The sequence below is a fragment of the Microcaecilia unicolor genome, chromosome 1 (assembly GCF_901765095.1).
Source record: "Microcaecilia unicolor chromosome 1, aMicUni1.1, whole genome shotgun sequence".
Classification (NCBI taxonomy): domain Eukaryota; kingdom Metazoa; phylum Chordata; class Amphibia; order Gymnophiona; family Siphonopidae; genus Microcaecilia; species Microcaecilia unicolor.
In genome coordinates this window covers 676,915,262-676,933,912 of record NC_044031.1, presented here as the reverse complement: position 1 = coordinate 676,933,912, position 18,651 = coordinate 676,915,262, and the positions used below count along the sequence as shown (strand labels likewise).

Below are 18,651 nucleotides of genomic sequence, written 5' to 3'. Positions count from 1 at the left end.
TTATTGAAAGGGATATAGATTGTGACATTATCCACATAAATGAAAGTGTAGAACCCCACTGCCTCCAGTCTTTCACTTAACAGAGCCATCATAATATTGAACAGGATTACAGATAACGATGAGCTCTATGGCACCCCGCAGTCAGGAAACCAGAATGGTGAGAGAGAACCTGACAACTTCACCTGATACGATCTATATTTTAGGAAGCCATGGAACCATTGGTGGACCAGTTCGGACTGTGTGGGAAGGTTCAACAGGCCTAAAAGCAACTTATGATCAATGAGGTCAAAGGCACTTGACATATCAAATTGCATCACTATAAACTTAGGGGCCCTTTTACTAAGCCATGGTAAAAAGTGGCCTGCGACAGTGTAGGCGTGTGTATTAGGTGCGCGCTGGGCCAGTTTTTACCGCGTCTGCAAAAAAGTTTTTTTTTTTTAAATGTGAAGGGAAAAGGGCATTCGGTAAAACTGAAGCCAGCATGTGTCTAAAACCAGCATGAGCCCTTAACGCCACTCATTGATCTATCGATAAGGGCTCATGCGCTACATGCGTGGTGACTGGTTGGCATGCGCCAACTGCAAATTACTGCTGGAAATGGCGCTTGTGGGAGGAAATAATTCATCCAGGCAATATGGGCGCATGCCAAATCTGAACTTACCGCCAGGGAGGCGTGCTGGCCTGGCGGTATTCTCATTTGGGCGTGCGCTGCACGCATATAGAGCCTACTGCACCTTAGTAAAAGAGCCCCTTTTAAAACCTAGATCAATTGCTGTCCTAAAATCAGATATTAAGGTGGTCAAGACTGTCTCTGTACTATAACAAGGCCTAAAGCCTGACTGGAATTTATGCAAGAGGGAGAAAGAGGAAAGGTAATTCATAAGCAGAGTACCAACTATTCTCTCCATTACCATAGTCAACAGTGGGATAGAAGCGACAGGCTTGTAATTAGTAATCCAAATGAAACCGAGGTGCTCTTAGGGATCGGAGTATATTATGGAACCTTTCTGCTGAGGAAAAGCACCCTGAGTCAGCATAAAATGAGGTATGAACTTGAAGGTCAATGAATCCTGTCAGTGCAGTTTTGAATAAATAACTCAGACAAGCACCCTGTGTCAGCATAAATGAAATATGAGCTTGAAGAAGGTCAATGAATCCTATCAGTGCAGTTTTAAATAAATAACTCAGACAAGCATCCAGAAGGCAATGCCAAGAAGGATACTTTGTGAGAGAGGATTTGACCGTTTCATGAGTGGGTAGCAGAAAGGAGGACCACAGTCGGTCTGCTGCAGTACCAGCATCCGGACTAGGCTGCTTGATTCAAGTGGCCTTAAGTTGCAGTACAGCCCCTCCCCTAATTTTAGTTTTTATTCGAAGTACATGACTAATTGATTAGCAGATGGTGTGGCTACAGTTACTGATGCTAAGTTTTTGGTGGACATAAGCCTATTAAGAAGGCTAAAGAGCTTATAGGTATTTAAGTGGTTGCGACCAATTTGCTCTTTATAGTAGAGGGTTTTAGCTTCTACAATCTTTTTCTTATAATCCCTGATAGCCTTCCTCCAAAGCATTTTGTTCTCATCAGATTTATGTTTGGACCACTAATTTTCTACACTGCCTTTTCAGGAGGAGAATATCATGATTCTACCAGGGTGACAACCTATAGGTGAATTTGGGCAAAACTTTGATGAGAGCCATACTTTGATTTAAGTAGGAATGATTGTCTATACCTTCAATTTAAGAGCATGTGTAAATGATGGCATGTCCTGTATAAAATGTGCACATAAATTGCAACTTTGCCCACACTCCTCCCTAAATGCTTTCCCTGAGCTTGCCTACTATAAACGTACATGCCAGCTTTGAGTATTTGGCAAGTTAAAGATATAGCTTACCTTTCTAAAGCCTCTATTCCTACATTTAAGGATTTCCTTTAAAAATAGGTATGCAGTTTTTTAATATATAAAGGGATGGAGTATTGTAATTCTCCTATTGTATAGGATTTACATTGATGTGATCCGCTTAGAATCCATTTGGAATACAGCATAATACAAGAATTGTATAACATATGTATACTTTTAGCATGACCTAATTTTCAAAGAGCCCATTTATGCACCTAAAACAGCACTTTGGGGGACAGTGCTAAGCCACGCTATAGGCACGCTAGCGTTTTTAGTGCGTGCTAACACAAGAGAGGCCCATAGGAATATATGGGCATCCCTAGCGTTTAGCACAAGCTAAAAATGCTAGCACACCTTAGTAAACAGGGCCCTTGGTGTGAACATGAATTATAAAAAAAAAATTACTCTCATGCTCTAAGTGATGCTACTCTTTTTTTTTGGTATGGTTATTCTGTACCAAAACACACAGGCAAGCAGTCTGTTTTATTTATTTATTTGCTGCACTTGTATCCCACATTTTCCCACCTATTTGCAGGCTCAATTGGCTTACAAAATGTTATAGCAACATGTACACATTATGGGATAAGAATTTCAGAATATAATGTTAGATCCAGAACAGCAGAAAAGAAGAGCAGACTAGAGTAATAGAATAAAACAATATTTATTCAGCATAGATGAGTACGAGTAAAAACTATGACTCCTCTAATCGCCCTACATGGCCATGTTTCGCCCTGTCAAGGACTGTGGCAGGGGCTTAACATAAACCAGCAGTAGCAATTCAATTTTATCCTTGTCTGGTTGATACAAGGCAGCAAACAAATAAAGGCTCAAAAGCAGCAGACTGCTTCTCTCACAGCAGTTACAGCCTGTTTTATTCTATTATGCTGGTCTGCTCTTTTTTTTTCTGACTGCTCTGTACTATATTCCTCAAAATGCTTATTCTTTCCATGGCCTTGTTTGTATTTGTAAAAGGGTCTATGCTCAGCAATTCTTTTGCAAAATTTTGAACATCCTGATTTAGATATGTCTCTTCTGACCTGGGTGTCCTACAAAAAAAATTAGGCTGCACAAGTGCTAATATAAAAGAGATAAGTAATTGCTTTCTGACTTGTTCAGAATATTCATTGATTGTGTATACATCATGTCGCATTCTGTCAGTAGTATAATTGTGGAAATAGACACTTTTGAATGTGCAATGTGAATTTCTCTCTGTCTGACTTACGAATGTTATAGTAACACTAGAAATGATTTTTGGTGGGCTTCTGATCTAGCAGAGTATCTTAGAAATGTTCCCAGCTGAAATAAATGGCAGCAGGAAAAGACCAAATTGACCTGTTTTCTCTGCCCAGTTAAGATTATTCCTGTTGGGTAGATGAGTGTTTCTTATATGCAACCCAACACCAATTTCCCCACCTATCTTGTCTTTTACCTGACCCGTCTACCCGTTTCACACCACTGCCCTCAATATCCAGAATCTGTTAAATATTGGCCATTTTCTCTCTTCCCCCCCCCCCCCCCCCCCCCCCCCCCCGCACTGGAAATCTACTTCAGGTGTTCTCATCTTATCTGATTGTTACAAGATCAACACTAAATCCAGCACTCGGGTCCCAACATGTAGCTTCCAAATAATCCTCGCAGCCACAAAAACCAGTGAAGCCAGTGTACTTATAGAATTCTGGGTTGCAACCATGGTCATTTTGTGCAGGTTATATTAGTGCTTTCTTGGAAGCCCGTTACAGCCATACTACACTTAGGTTCTTGTGCAGTTTACCACTATGTCTGTGGTGCTATTAAGTCATGCTTCCGCTACATGGGACAAGCATGTGGGATCCCTTAGGAAAAGGAAGAGTTAAGGGTTATGGAAGATGGGCAGACTGGATGGGCCATTTGGCCTTTATCTGTCATCATATTTCTATGTTTACTTTTTACAAATCAGGTTCTTCTTTGTTTATCCTGTAGTAAGTCACAGTGAATAAATAAATAAGAGGAACAGAAAACCACAAGAACAGTAATTACTCTGGACATGTCTGCTAGGGGTATAAGGTATAATTGCACTCTTAGGACTGTTATGGTTCAGCACTGGCTGTTACCCAGTGAAGAAATATCTGGAAATATATATTATTATTTAATCATAATAATAAATGATAATTAGCAAACTTGGCACACAAGCATACAAAAATAAATACTACAATAAGATTATACCAAATAAATGGCTAAGTATTACACAAGAAGGGATATCTGCATGTATTCTGTTACAGTACTAAGCTTGTATGATTGTTGTTTTAGGTCTTTCCTGTCTGATATTTGAAGTTCCTTTCTTATACATGATCTATATTTTTATTTTTAATCTAATTGTTAACCACCATGATCTGTTTAAGTTTTGCAGTGTGTAAAATTGTGTAATAAACATAAACATAATAATTATTCCTGAGAAAGGGCTACAAAAGCAGCAAATATTAGGCTAAAAACCAGGCTCCAGGGATCTATCACTGTCTTTTAAAAGCAATAAGTCAGACTAAATCTCGACCATAGACATGCCTCATTTGTTCTCACCTTAAGACAGTCTGCTCCCTTAGAGCGTTTTCCATAGTAACATAGTAGAAGACGGCAGAAAAAGACCTGCACGGTCCATCCAGTCTGCCCAACAAGACAAACTCATATGTGTATACCTTACCTTGATTTGTATCTGCCTTATTCAGGGCACAGACCGTACAAGTCTGCCCAGCAGTACTTCCCGCCTTCCAACCACCAGTCCCGCCTCCCAACACCGGCTATGGACAGACCGTATAAGTCTGCCCTCCGCTATCCTCACCTCCCAACCACCAACCCCTCTTTCACCCACCTGCTCCGCCACCCAATTTCGGCTACGCTTCTGAGGATCCATTCCTTCTGCACAGGATTCCTTTATGCATATCCCACGCATGTTTGAATTCCGTTACCGTTTTCATCTCCACCACCTCCCGCGGGAGGGCATTCCAAGCATCCACCACCCTCTCTGTGAAAAAATACTTCCTGACATCTTTCCTCTCGTTCTACCGCCTTCCCATCTCTGGAAAAGATTTGTTTGCAGATTAACACCTTTCAAATATTTGAACGTCTGTATCATATCACCCCTGTTCCTCCTTTCCTCCAGGGTATACATGTTCAGGTCAGCAAGTCTCTCTTCATACGTCTTGGAACGCAAATCCCGTACCATTCTCATAGCTTTTCTTTGCACCGCTTCCATTTTTTTAACATCCTTCGCAAGATACGGCCTCCAAAACTGAACACAATACTCCAGGTGGGGCCTCACCAATGACTTATACAGGGGCATCAACACTTTCTTTCTTCTGCTAGTCACACCTCTCTCTATACAGCCTAGCAACCTTCTCGCTACGGCCACCGCCTTGTCACACTGTTTCGTCGCCTTCAGATCCTCAGATACTATCACCCCAAGATCCCTCTCCCCCTCAGTACCTATCAGACTCTCCCCGCCTAACACATAAGTCTCTCTTGGGTTTCTACTCCCTAAGTGCATCACTTTGCATTTCTTCGCATTGAATTTTAATTGCCAAACCGTAGACCATTCTTCTAGCTTCCTCAGATTCTTTTTCATGCTTTACACTCCCTCCCGGGTGTCCACTCTGTTGCAAATCTTAGTATCATCCGCAAAAGGCAAACTTTACCTTCTAACCCTTCGGCAATGTCACTCACAAATATATTGAACAGAATTGGCCCCAGCACCGATCCCTGAGGCACTCCACTATTCACCTTTCCCTCCTCCGAGCAAACTCCATTTACCACCACCCTCTGGCGTCTGTCCGTCAACCAGTTCCTAATCCAGTTCACCACTTCGGGACCTATCTTCAGCTCATCAAATTTATTTAAGAGCCTCCTGTGGGGAACCGTGTCAAAAGCTTTGCTAAAATCTAAGTAGATTATGTCTATAGCACGTCGATGATTCAATTCTCCAGTTACGCAATCAAAGAATTCAATGAGATTCGTTTGGCACGATTTCCCTCTGGTAAAACCGTGTTGTCTCGGATCTTGCAACTTATTGGCTTCCAGGAAATTCCATGTGGTTAGAGATGTGGTTAGAGATGGGATTCCTCCTCCTTGGCTTGAGCCAGGTTACCAGCAACAGCTGTAGGATGTGAGAAGCTTTTCTAAAAGTTCCTGCGTGCCACAGGTTACTGGCTTCTCCCAAATTTGATAAGCCATATACAATAGCCAAGGCTTCTCTGTAATACAGAGAGGTTCAGTCTTTGGGAGGTACTGGCAAGAGTTGTCAGATTTTTCCTTTGCAAACCTGGACAAAAGGGCAGGCTGGCAAAACTCGCCTGGATGCCCTGCAGTGTCCTCAAAAAGAGGACATGTCCAGGTAAAACTGGACATATGGTAACCCAATGCTTGAGCAACTAGGCACGTGATAGGACATTGCAGATGGTAGGAATCCGATCAAAGGCTGTTGCCACATCAAAGGCTGACAAGACGCAAACAATGTCATTTAACAGTGCTTCATTTAAATCCAAAAGCAGCTTCTTCAGTTTATCATTGAATTCTGTTGCCAGTTGTCTAAGATGTTAAGTTTTTTTATATTGATACTAACATTTTATAGATGCTGTTCAATCTAGTTGGAACAGCCTGTTTAAGGCTGGTCTCAAGCTTTTAGATAATGACAAAGGGACAGACTTTGGCCTTGTTCCCGTCTCCGCACTTAACCACGTTTCCTCATCCCTATTTCATTCTGTAGTCTGCACGCATGGGTAGGCCCTGTCTACTGAATACATGATTCATTAGCAAGGTAGCCATAGTTTCTGCTGTGCAGTTGGGTGTAGGCAAATACTCAACCCACTTGGTAAACAGGCAAAGTGACAGTAAGCTTGTATTTATTACCACCAGTGGATCGAATCACAGGTCTGATACAGTCAATCTGGATGTCAGACTAGGGCATCACAATGCCCTTATTCCTCGGTGGTACTTGATGAGATGGTAAAGATGGTTGGAAACAGCAACATGTTAAACAACATCTGCTGTACAACTTCACATCCTGCCGCATATGGGGCCAGTAGGCCACTTGCTTTAGGGTCTCATAGGTAACTCCTTCGTCTTGGTGTCCTGCACAGGGTTTATCATGAGCATGCTGCAACATGATGCCCCGATTTGCACAAAGTATGACCCGTTGCACAGTCCCATGCTTACTCATATGAGTGAGCAGGTCCTTGTGGATCTTAAATTGGTCAGACCAACACTTCTCTTCTGACAAAGGATGTTGCTGAGGACTCAGGATGAGGCTGTAAAACCTTCCAATTAGGGCTGTCCAAAAGATAAAATCGCACGGCTAATCGCTATTAAAATGTTTAACCTATGGGTACCATCTCCCTTCTTTGATTCTTCCATCTCCTATTTCTAGCATCTGTTTCCCCCATCCCTCCCCACCCCCCGAGGTCTCCATCTTTCTTTCTCTTCTTCTTTTTTTTTTTCTTCTGGCACCTCTTCTTACTTTTCTGGCACATCATTGTCTCTCTCTCTAGCAACCCCTTACCCTGCATCTCTCACTCATCTCTTCTGCCGTGACCCCTCTCCTTCCTCGCATCTCTGGCTCTACTCCTGTTTCTCCCACCACCACTGCAGCTGCCACTCTTCTCCTCTTTCTCTCGCCGTCGCCCCCTCCTTATCCAAATCCCTTGCACTTTTCTTCCTGCTGCCGCTGCAACTGCCCCTCCATCTCGCATCTCTGACTCTTCTCTTTTTCCCACTGCCACCACTCCCCGCATCACTCACTCTTCACCTCTTTCTCCTGCCGTTGCCCCTCTCCTCTCCACATATCTGGCTCTTCTCTTTCTGCTGCCACTGCCGCCACCCACCTACACCCCCCCCCCCCCCCCCCCCCCCCCGGAGCACAGTGCATATCTTTCTCCCTTTTTTTCTGCTGGCAGTGTGAACTCCTCTTACCTCTCCGGCAGCCTCCTCTCCTTTGCAACTCCTCCCTGCTCCTCACAGCCGCTGTAGTGAAAGCAAACTGCTGTGTCACTGGTGCCGATGCCTCAATGTAATAGGAAGTTCTGTCAGAGAAGGCAGAACTTCCTGTTTCAAATAGTTTCTTGGAGCCAGGTGACATGCAGCATGCTTAGAGTGATTTACATGCACACTGCCATGTAAAGAACTGGATTCAAAACCCAATTTAGGCCTTTTGCTCTGCATGTCGATAGGGATTTGGGGATACTGCAGAGGCATTTCTAGACCTTGGAGGGAAGGAATTGGTCAGTTGCACAATGTAACATAGTAACATAGTAGATGACGACAGAGAAAGACCTGTACGGTTCATCCAGTCTGCCCAACAAGATAAACTCATATGTGCTACTTTATGTGTATACCTGACTTTGATTTGTATCTGCCATTTTCAGGGCCCAGCACTAGCCCCGCCTCCCAACCACTAGCCCCGCCCAACCACTAGCCCCGCCTCCCACCCCCGGCTCTGCCACCCAATCTCCTTTAAGCTTCTGAGGATCCATTCCTTCTGAACAGGATTCCTTTATGTTTATCCCACGCATTTTTGAATTCCATTACCGTTTCCATCTCCACCACCTCCCACAGGAGAGCATTCCAAGTATCCACTACTCTCTTCGTGAAAAAATACTTCCTGACATTTTTCTTGTCTGCCCCCCTTCAATCTCATTTCCTGTCCTCTAGTTCTACCGCTTTCCCATCTATGGAAAAGGTTCGTGTGCAGATTAATACCTTTCAAATATTTGAACATCTGTGTCATATCACCCCTGTTTCTCCTTTCCTTCAGGGTATACATGTTCAGGTCAGCAAGTCTCTCCTCATACATCTTGTAACGCAAATCCCATACCATTTTTGTAGCTTTTCTTTTCACCGCTTCAATTCTTTTTACATCCTTAGCAAGATACGGCCTCCAAAACTGAACACAATACTCCAGGTGGGGCCTCACCAACGACTTATACAGGGGCATCAACGCCTCCTTTCTTCTGCTGGTCACACCTCTCTCTGTACAGCCTAGCAACCTTCTAGCTATGGCCACCGCCTTGTCACACTGTTTCGTTGCCTTCAGATCCTCAGATACTATCACTCCAAGATCCCTCTCCCTGTCTGTACATATCAGACTCTCACCGCCTAACACATACTTCTCCCATGGATTTCGATTCCCTAAGTGCATCACTTTGCATTTCTTTGCATTGAATTTTATTTGCCAAACCTTAGACCATTCTTCTAGCTTCTGAAGATCCTTTTTCATGTTTTCCACTCCCTCCTGGGTGTCCACTCTGTTACAAATCTTAGTATCGTGTGCAAAAAGTCAAACTTTACCTTCTAACCCTTCGGCAATGTCACTCACAAATATATTGAACAGAATCGGCCCCAGCACCGATCCCTGAGGCACTCCCTCATCCGAGTGAATTCCATTAACCACCACTCTCTGGCGTCTGTCCGTCAACCAGTTCCTAATCCAGTTCACCACGTCGGGTCCTATCTTCAGCCTGTCAAGTTTATTCAAGAGTCTCCTGTGGGGAACCGTGTCAAAAGCATTGCTGAAATCTAATTAGATTACGTCTATGGCACGTCCATGATTCAATTCTCCAGTCACCCAGTCAAAGAATTCAATGAGATTCGTTTGGCACGATTTCCCTTTGGTAAAACCATGTTGTCTTGGATCTTGCAACTTATTGGCTTCCAGGAAATTCACTATCCTTCAGCATCGCTTCCATTACTTTTCCAATAACCGAAGTGAGGCTTACCGGCCTGTAGTTTCCAGCTTCTTCCCTATCACCACTTTTGTGAAGAGGGACCATCTCCGCTGTTCTCCAATCCCATGGAACCTCTCCCGTCTCCAAGGATTTATTAAACAAATCTTTAAGAGGACCCGCCAGAACCTCTCTGAGCTCCTTCAATATCCCGTCCGGTCCCATGGCTTTGTCCATCTTTAGATTTTCAAGTTGTTCATACACACTCTCCTCCGTAAACGGTGCTATATCTACTCCATTCTCATATGTACTTTTGCCAGTCAATCGTGGTCCTTCTCCAGGATTTTCTTCTGTGAAAACAGAACAAAAGTATCTATTTAGCAAATTTGCTTTTTCTTCATTATCTACATAGCGTTTTGCAGCATCTTTCAGTCTCACAATTCCCTTTTTAGTCATTCTCCTTTCACTAATATACATGAAGAAATTTTTGTCACCCCTCCTTACCTTTCTAGCTATTGGTAGCATGTCATGACTGCATTTAGGCATAACGATTACAGGGTTCTAGAAGACTCATGGCCCCCGGCTGAGAACTGTTTCTGCATTGATTGGACTAAGTAAGGAATATGAAAAGTGAAAAACTACAAATAGTCACTTAACCCTCCAATGCCCCAGGTACAAAACTTAACAGTGAGCCTACTATGGACAGAAAAGGTACCTGCATTTAATATATGTAAACCTCTTTGGTTGTACCCACAGAAAGGTAGTGTATCAAATCTAAATCCATAATTGCAAATGAAGGTTTATGGTGCCTTACCATGGCCCTGATTGATTGAGCTGGAGTACTGTTCAATAAAGGTCTCTGACATTAAGAAAAAAAAGAGCAAGAGGAAATTTGGTTTTAGTTGTTTGTTCCTTCACATCAAATAATCAGATTGGATCATACAAGGGCCTGTTAAACATAGTAAACATAGTAGATGACGGCAGAAAAAGACCTGCACGGTCCATCCAGTCTGCCCAAGAAGATAAATTCATATGTGCTACTTTTTTATTTGTACTGTCCTCTTTAGTGCACAGACCGTATAAGTCTGGCCAGCCCTATCCCCACCTCCCAACCACCAGCTGTGGCACAGACCGTATAAGTCTGCCCAGCACTATCCCTGCCGCCCAACCACCAGCCCCGGCACAGACCGTATAAGTCTGCCCAGCACTAGTCCCGCCTCCCAACCACCAGCCCCAGCACAGACCGTATAAGTCTGCCCAGCACTAGCCCCGCCTCCCAACTACCAGCTCTGCCACCCATTCTAGGCTAAGCTTTAAAATGCTTGCCCCAGCCCTTTGGAATAGTTCGTCTCTGAACATTAGACTGGCATCTTCTCAAGAAATTTAAAGCCACTCTGAAAACCTTTATTTTTGTTACCTTTCCCTCGATGGGATCTAGCCATATTCCCTGAAATTTCTTTGTTCATACAACTACTTTCCTTTATTGAATTTTTCTTCTCTGTTGGATACAGGTATGATCTACCTCTTTCTTTTTTCCCTAACCTATTGCACGGCTCTGCTGATCATGTATTTTTTAATGCTTTGTAGTAAATTCCCCAATGTTTTGACTCAGTGTTATCGATATGTCACTCAATTCCCTATCTTCCCTATTTCTTGTCTTATTTTAATCATATTTCACCAGTGTACTGTATTTAGTGTAAACTGCTTTGATGTACTTGACCTATATGGCGTATCAGATGTGAGCTATGAAATATGTAAACAAAAAAGTAGTACTAACATGAACTGACAAAAATGGACAAACATATGTGGCACTTAATGTGGCATCTTCCTTAGCTTACCATTATAAACAAAGAAGGAGATAATATAATTTTGTAATCATTGTTTAAAGGCCTTGGCATAATAACTGGCAACTTGGGAGGTTGAAGGCCTGAATGAGAGAGAAATGGAAGTACTATTCTACTGTGTATCCTAACTCTTTATTTTGTCTTGTTTTGGTGTTCTCAGATGAGAACAGTCAAGAGGATTATTCTTATGTACTACTAAGACTGATTTTTAAGTAATCTAAAGTGTCATCATTTTTGAAAGCTTTTTTCCTGAACAGATCTTGAAGATTGTTCTATTTAACATTGCCATGAAGGAATACTTGCATTGATTTCATGTGAATAGGATCCCAAGAAATTATATCACTTGATCCTCTCATCTGCAACTTCTATGACTGACCAAGAACCTTTTATTGTTTATCATTTATTTATTTACTATACCATTTCTTATTGCATTCGCAAAACAGAACGGTTTACATCTTAAAGAAAATTTATATTAAAAACATACAGGAAATCCATTAATTTGATAGAAAAGCACAGCAAAACAAAAAAAAATCCATATTAAAATGTATGTAGACAATAGACAACCATCCATGCCAAAAATATAATTTACATATTATTAGTTAATACGTATTCTGTCTGTTTTTCCCTTTCATCCCAGATTATTGTCGAGCGTGTTCTGAAACAAATATGTTTTCAGGAATTTATGGAAGTGAATATAGGAAACTTCTAATAGTTTTTGGAAGGCAGTTCCAAAGTGAAGGGGCTAGAAAAAATAAAGCTGAGGTTCTGGTAGACTCCCATCTGGCCTTTTGGGGTGATGGAATTACTAATCTATTATCTGTAAATGATCGAAGTGTTCGTATGGGAGAGTATGGTATAATGAGATTGGCTAAATATGATGGAGTCAAATGTAAGGCTTTATGTGTCAGAGTGAGAATCTTAAATTTTATTCTGGCTTCAACTTGGGAGCCAGTGAAGATGGTGTAGGAGAGGTGTAATCCTATCATATTTTGAAGCCCTACAAATAATACGGGCTGCTTTATTTTCTCAATGAATGTCTGTCCCTCAAACTTTATGGCTCTTTCTAGATCCCTTTCTGGGCAAGGAGGTGGAGTGGCTGCTATATTTTGAATAGCATTTCCTATTACTGAACTTTCAACTAATCATCTTTGGTGTTCTGAATTATTTCTGTTCCATCTAGACTATAGTCCTATTCATTTTCTTGTTCTTTATTACCCTCCAGCAGCTAATGCTTCCATTTGGGATTCTATTGCTGCTACATTAGTTGAGGCAGTGGTCTTATTTTCTAACCTAATAGTCCTTGATAACTTCCCTTCCATAGGATGTTTTTTAAAATTATTTCTGATCTTGGCCTTCTGCAATTCATTTGCTTGCTACACACTCTTCAGGTCACATATTGAACCTTGTGCTCACTAACATGGACTACGCAGTCGATCTTCATTCTTTCTCTTCTTTATCAGTTTCCTGGAGTCTTTCACAATTACTAGGCAGTCTGCTTCATCTTTCTCTGAGGCACCACCTCTTCTAGCCCCCATGGTTTGGGTGACATTGATCCTGCAGTGCTTGACACGTCTTGGTTCTTAAGCCAGCCTCTTCTCGCTCCTCCCATTTTCAGCCATGGTATCGCTGGACCTGAGGCTTCTGAAATATCAAGTCAAACAGGCCGAGAGATGCTGGCATCATCACAAGTCTGAGTTCAGTCTTGTTTGCTGTAAGTTCGCTCCTCATAAAAAAGTGAAAGAGGTCTGGAAATCTTACTCTAACCAAATGAATCATGTCCATGAATCACCTAAGGAAACCTTTTCTATAAGAGCTAATCTTGTCACAGGAAATTCTCATGGTGCTAACAGCCTCTAGTGCCTGCGCTTGCTTCTGATCATCGGCCCATCAGTTCCGGATACTCTTAGTACATATTCTTTCACGCACTTCTTTGGTACCAAGATCTATAATTTGCATAGCTCATTGATTTCTTCTCTTACTCCTCTTCTGCCTTATCAGCTCTAATTACTTCTCCTCCCTCAGATGGGTCCAGAGCTGTTATTCAACAATGACCATCTTTTAATCCCCTCAGTAATTTGGCTCTTACTATGTTTTCATCCTGTGTTAGACCCACATATTGTCCTCTTGACCCATTTCCTTAGTCTTGGCTCCATGCTCCTTCACTAGATAAAGGGTAGTGTCGCTTTGGTGATCTCTTGATCTTACTTCTGTTGTTGACCTAGTGGATCACACTTTACTAGAAAGGCTGATGGGATTAGATTTAACCAGTACTGTTCTCTACTGCTTCTCTTCTTTTACTATTTATTTTCTGTTACACTCCTTACTGACACTTCTGCAACTTTATTTTTTCCTTGCAGTTTCTCAGGACTCTGTATTAGTCCCCCGCATGTTAGTATTTTTCTTAGTTCTCTTGTAACTGTTCTGGAATCTCAGGGTATTTTCAGTTTATTTTTATGCAGGTGATATTCGTGTGGCAACCAAACATCTTGCTGCTCCAGATTTTTTCTAAATCAATCAATTCTTGTATACTGTTTCCAGGGTTCAGTGCAGTTTACTTTTTAGGTGAGACAAAAGTTGATAATGTTAGCGTGAGGTATGAGAACAATTAGAGACCATTGTTGTAATGCATGAGACCAAAAACATTATAGGAAAGGATAATGGATGATACTTTGAGGTAGATTGAAACTAGTCTCAGCATTTCTGCCTCATGGATATCTGCAAATTGACTGCTTTAAACCCTTCTAAATCCCTTGCCTGTTGGATCACTGGGTTACAGCTTCAGCCTTCTGTTACCTCATCTGGGTTGTCACCCAATTCTGTTAGTAGATTCTTTCTGGTACTTGGCAATTTTCATAGATTGGTGTCTTTTTTTTTTTTTTTTTGGAAGAACAGATATCACATTGTTCAATGCTCCTTTTGAGCACTTTGCCAGTTGAGATCAATATGATGCTTCTTAAATATGCACACACAGCTAACACCTCTTTATGCTACTGTTACTCAGACTACAACATCATAATCTATGTGGACCTTCCTCCTTACTTGGCTAGATAACTGCAATCAGTGCAGAATACAGCAATGTGACTTCTATTCTGGGCTGCCTGGTTGACCATGTGACTCCACTGTTGATCAAACACACTGACTCACAATTTCACATCAGATTCAGTACAAGATTCTGACTCTGATTCATTCAGTTCTATATACAAGTTGTGCTTCTTATCTTGCATCCCTCCTTATTTATACATCTCTACGTTTTCTTTATTCCATGTGTGGCTATAGATTGTTTTTGGGGTTTTTTTGGTTGCCTCTGCTCAGCTGGATTTCATGAGACATGGTGCCTTTTTCTTTCTGGGGTCAAACTTTGAAATTCACTTCCACCATTGTTGCAATTGGAGTCATCTTTCCTTAAATTTCAAGGGGCATTGTAATCTTTTTCCCTTGGTGCATGGCAGTCTGGACTAGAGTGAGATTTGACAGCTTCACACTGGTTGGTTCCGTTTCCCATTTTGCCTTATCCCACTCTCCTGTTTTCACTTTCTGAAAATTCTCTTGTTTGGTAAACTGCTGTGTTTTCCTGGAAAAAAAAGGTGGTTATTAAAACATAAACATAATATGAACTTTGCTTGCTTGCTTCTTTGGCTCCGCAAAAGGAAATGTTTTTATTTGGTGAGCTATTATAAATATTTGTTAATCTTAAGACATGTTTAAAAGACATGTTTGTTATTCTTGAATTTGTTTCTGGTAACAAAACAAGGGAATATTCTTTCAGGGAACACAGACTATAATGTTTTAAAAACTTAGAACAAAATTCATGAATTTCATGACTAAAGTGTTTTTAGTTATAGAGCTTTAGATTTGTTTCAGAATAGGAAGAAATTATTTTATGCAAATAAACTATAGTTATGCCTCCAAGGCACTTTACATTTTTTTCTTTTATATCTTCTGAAATCATTTGAGGCAGTTAAGATCAAGCTTGTAGTTATTGACATTTGTTCAAGGAAAAACAAATGGGAGTGGAAGGAGTGTGAAAACCTGCTAATGCAAGAATATAGAGTAATAATATAACAACAGTGGTTCCCAAACGTTATCTGTTCACTAGGCCAGTGGTTCCCAAGTCCATTCCTGGAGTACCCCTTACCAGTCAGATTTTCAGGATATCCACAATGAATATGCATGAAAAAAAATTGAATATAATGGAGGCAGTGCATGCAAATCAAGTTCATGCATATTCATTGTGGATATCCTGAAAATCTGACTAGCAAGAGGTACTCCAGGTCCGGACTCAGGAAACACTGCCCTAGGCTACACTTTTCCTCTCAGGTCTCCCACTACCCCCATGGTATTGAGTCTTACCTTTGCTGTCGGGGTTGTCCAAGCCTCATCAGCCGAAAAAATCCAAGGCCCAAGCTCCATACTACTTGAGCAAATTGGTGGCATGCTTCAACCACCGACGCCAGCACTCCTGCACATGCTTCACGTGGACCTCTTCAGCTGACAGGCCTTGGGCATCCCTGTCAGCCAGCCACAATTTTGCAGGGGTTCTATGCCACAGCTTCCATGTGAGTTTGCTGCAGTGCACTGGAGCACCACGGCACACAGTTCGGAACCGCTAATATAACAGATAATTTAGGCTGTCCTGGCACATAGGCATATATGTTTCACCTATTTTATAAAGGAAACATGCACCTATGTGCTATCATAAACTGGTTCCAGGGAAGGAAATGCAATGTGGGTATAATTGTATACATGTTTATGCTGGTAAGAATAGACAAATATGCATGTATTTTATTTGATTAAGTGTCAAACCTGCTCTACCTATTCTTTCCCAAGAAGGCTGTGTATATATCATATAAAAGTAGTGTGTTTTGCTCCTCCTTTTTATGCATGTATAGCCCTGGGCAGTGTATAAGAGCCTACTTGAGCATTTGAAACACTTTTATATGCTCAAGTCCCTTATAAAATTAGCCTCTACATTGTTGAAGCTTAGAATGTACAGCATCAAAAACTTGTAATGTTAGCTAACGTGTTGTTGTTTTTTTTCTTTTTTTGTTTTTAACGAAAGCTCCTCCTATGTTCCTGAGAAGTCCTGCTAATATTTATGCTCATGAGTCCATGGACATTGTGTTTGAATGTGAAGTAACTGGAAAACCAACTCCAACAGTGAAGTGGGTTAAAAACGGAGACATGGTGATCCCAAGTGATTACTTCAAGATAGTAGTAAGCAAACTTTAATTTTATCAGTAGATACTGTTTTATGCAATGTTCATTACTGACACATGGGAAAGATAGAAGAAGCTATGTGATTGACTACCAACAGAATCATTTTTGAGCCAGAATCATTTTTGAGCCAGTTATTTATTTCAAATTTCTATTCCACACAATCCCGTGTTCTAGGTGGATTACAAAGTTACATACACAGTAATAAAATACATCACAAACCTCAGATCAAAAACAAAACAAATAACAAAAATTGTTTCCATAGCCATGTACTTGCCCCTCCACCTCACAAACCCATAAAACCTCCCACCTCCTCAAACGCTGTTGAAAATAAAAAATGTTTTTAACTGCTTTCTGAAGCAGTTAGTTTTGAATATGGGATCAAGGAGAATGAACAAGATTTTGTAAGTCTAGCTGAGAGGTCACTAAGTTGAGGTTGATTAGGGTCCAGAAGGGCTGAAGGAGGGCTGACTAAGATCTTTGCACGTGGTGCCACAATACCAACCAAAGTGTGCTGGCATCCATTCCCACCAGAACACCTGGAATTGATCCTGCATGCAGAACACAAATAACCCCTCTTTAAATACAGTTTACGTGACCAGATACTAAAAGTATTAATGTAGACAAAAATTAAACTGAAATCCTAAGATGCCAAATTCTGTATTCAGAGAAATGGAAAGAGATACATTTCCTCCTGTACCGCAGATGTAAATTCTAAAAACAGACATATTTCAGTCACTAAACTGAAAATAAAACCATTTTTCCTACCTTTGTGGTCTAGTGATTTTTCTAATCCTTTAGTTCCCAGTCTTTCTTCTGTTTCTGTCCCAAACTCTGTTACAGTGGATTTCTGTCCATTTTCTGCTATTTTCTCTCTTCCTTTCTTCCTCGCTTCCTGCCTTATATCATCTTTGACACTGATCTTTCACGTTCAGTTTTCTTCCACTTTTCTGCCTCCTTATCGAGTATCTAGTTTTTCATCTTTTCTCTACCTCTCCATCCATGCTCAGCATCTGCTCCCTCCTCTTCCCTTCCTCTCTGTCCATTTGCAGTGTTTGTTCCCTCCTCTTTTCTTTTCTTTTCCTTTCACTTCCCTTCCCTTCTATCCATGTGCTGCATCTCCTCTTTCCCCTCCATCCATGCACAACATTCCTCTCATCGCTTTTCTTGTATCCTCGCCTCCATCCATGTACAGCATTTCCCTCTTTCCAGCATCTCTTCCTCTTTCTCTCCCCCTTTCTGGCCTTCTCTGCTCCACTCCAGACTTGTGTATCTTAAACCAGGCTGCCTCTGGCTAGCCCTGGAACCTTCCCTTTGCTGCTTCCCACCCACACAGTTGTTTCCTTATTTCTCATAAAAAACCCAAACACAGAGACACTTCTATATTTAGCGCCACTAAAGAAGTACAACAGGAATTGCCATTACAGAAAAAAACTGTGTTCAAAATAGTGCATTATTACTAGGAAGTTTACACACACAGTAATCCTGGGGGAATTCTGAGCAAATGCACATTGTAGAATTTTCACATAATTTCCCTTGTCCCTTGGTAGAATTTCCTTAAGGTAGGAAGGTGGAGCCCAGGTTGAAACCAAACTGGTGTTGTGGCCTTCCTGCACTTCATGGTTCTCCCACTGTACACTCAGCATGGTACTGAAGTACTGTACTGTTCTCACAAACGTTTGAGAATAGCACAGGGTTTCAAGGACCATGTTCATCCCACATTGGAAGAACCGTGCAGTGCAGGAAGGCCATAGTTGTGTTAGAACCAAGGAGACCCTATTGTCCAACAACAATAGTGTTGGGAGAGACATTTTGGGGAGAGAAGCTAGGGAAGGCACTTTCTGGGGGAGCAAGGAGCCAAGGAAATATGGGAGACTAAGCAGTGGATAGGCAGAACATTTGTGAAAAGAGATCAGAAATGTATGTGTGTGGTGGGGAAAGAGACCCAACAAGCAGGAGAGTAAGAGGACATGGAAAAGGAGATGAGGGGTAGCAAACGAGTGTGTATAGATG

The 18,651-nt window shown here is 41.5% G+C and overlaps 1 protein-coding gene across 1 annotated transcript in view; it reads left to right on the top strand.

Annotated features, from left to right (window-relative positions):
* Positions 1–18,651, top strand: part of NEO1 (neogenin 1) — a 740,505-nt gene that overhangs the window by 458,836 nt on the left and 263,018 nt on the right. The window contains 1 exon segment of the mRNA XM_030191504.1: positions 16,484–16,638. Within this exon segment, the coding sequence (XP_030047364.1) occupies positions 16,484–16,638 (155 nt within the window).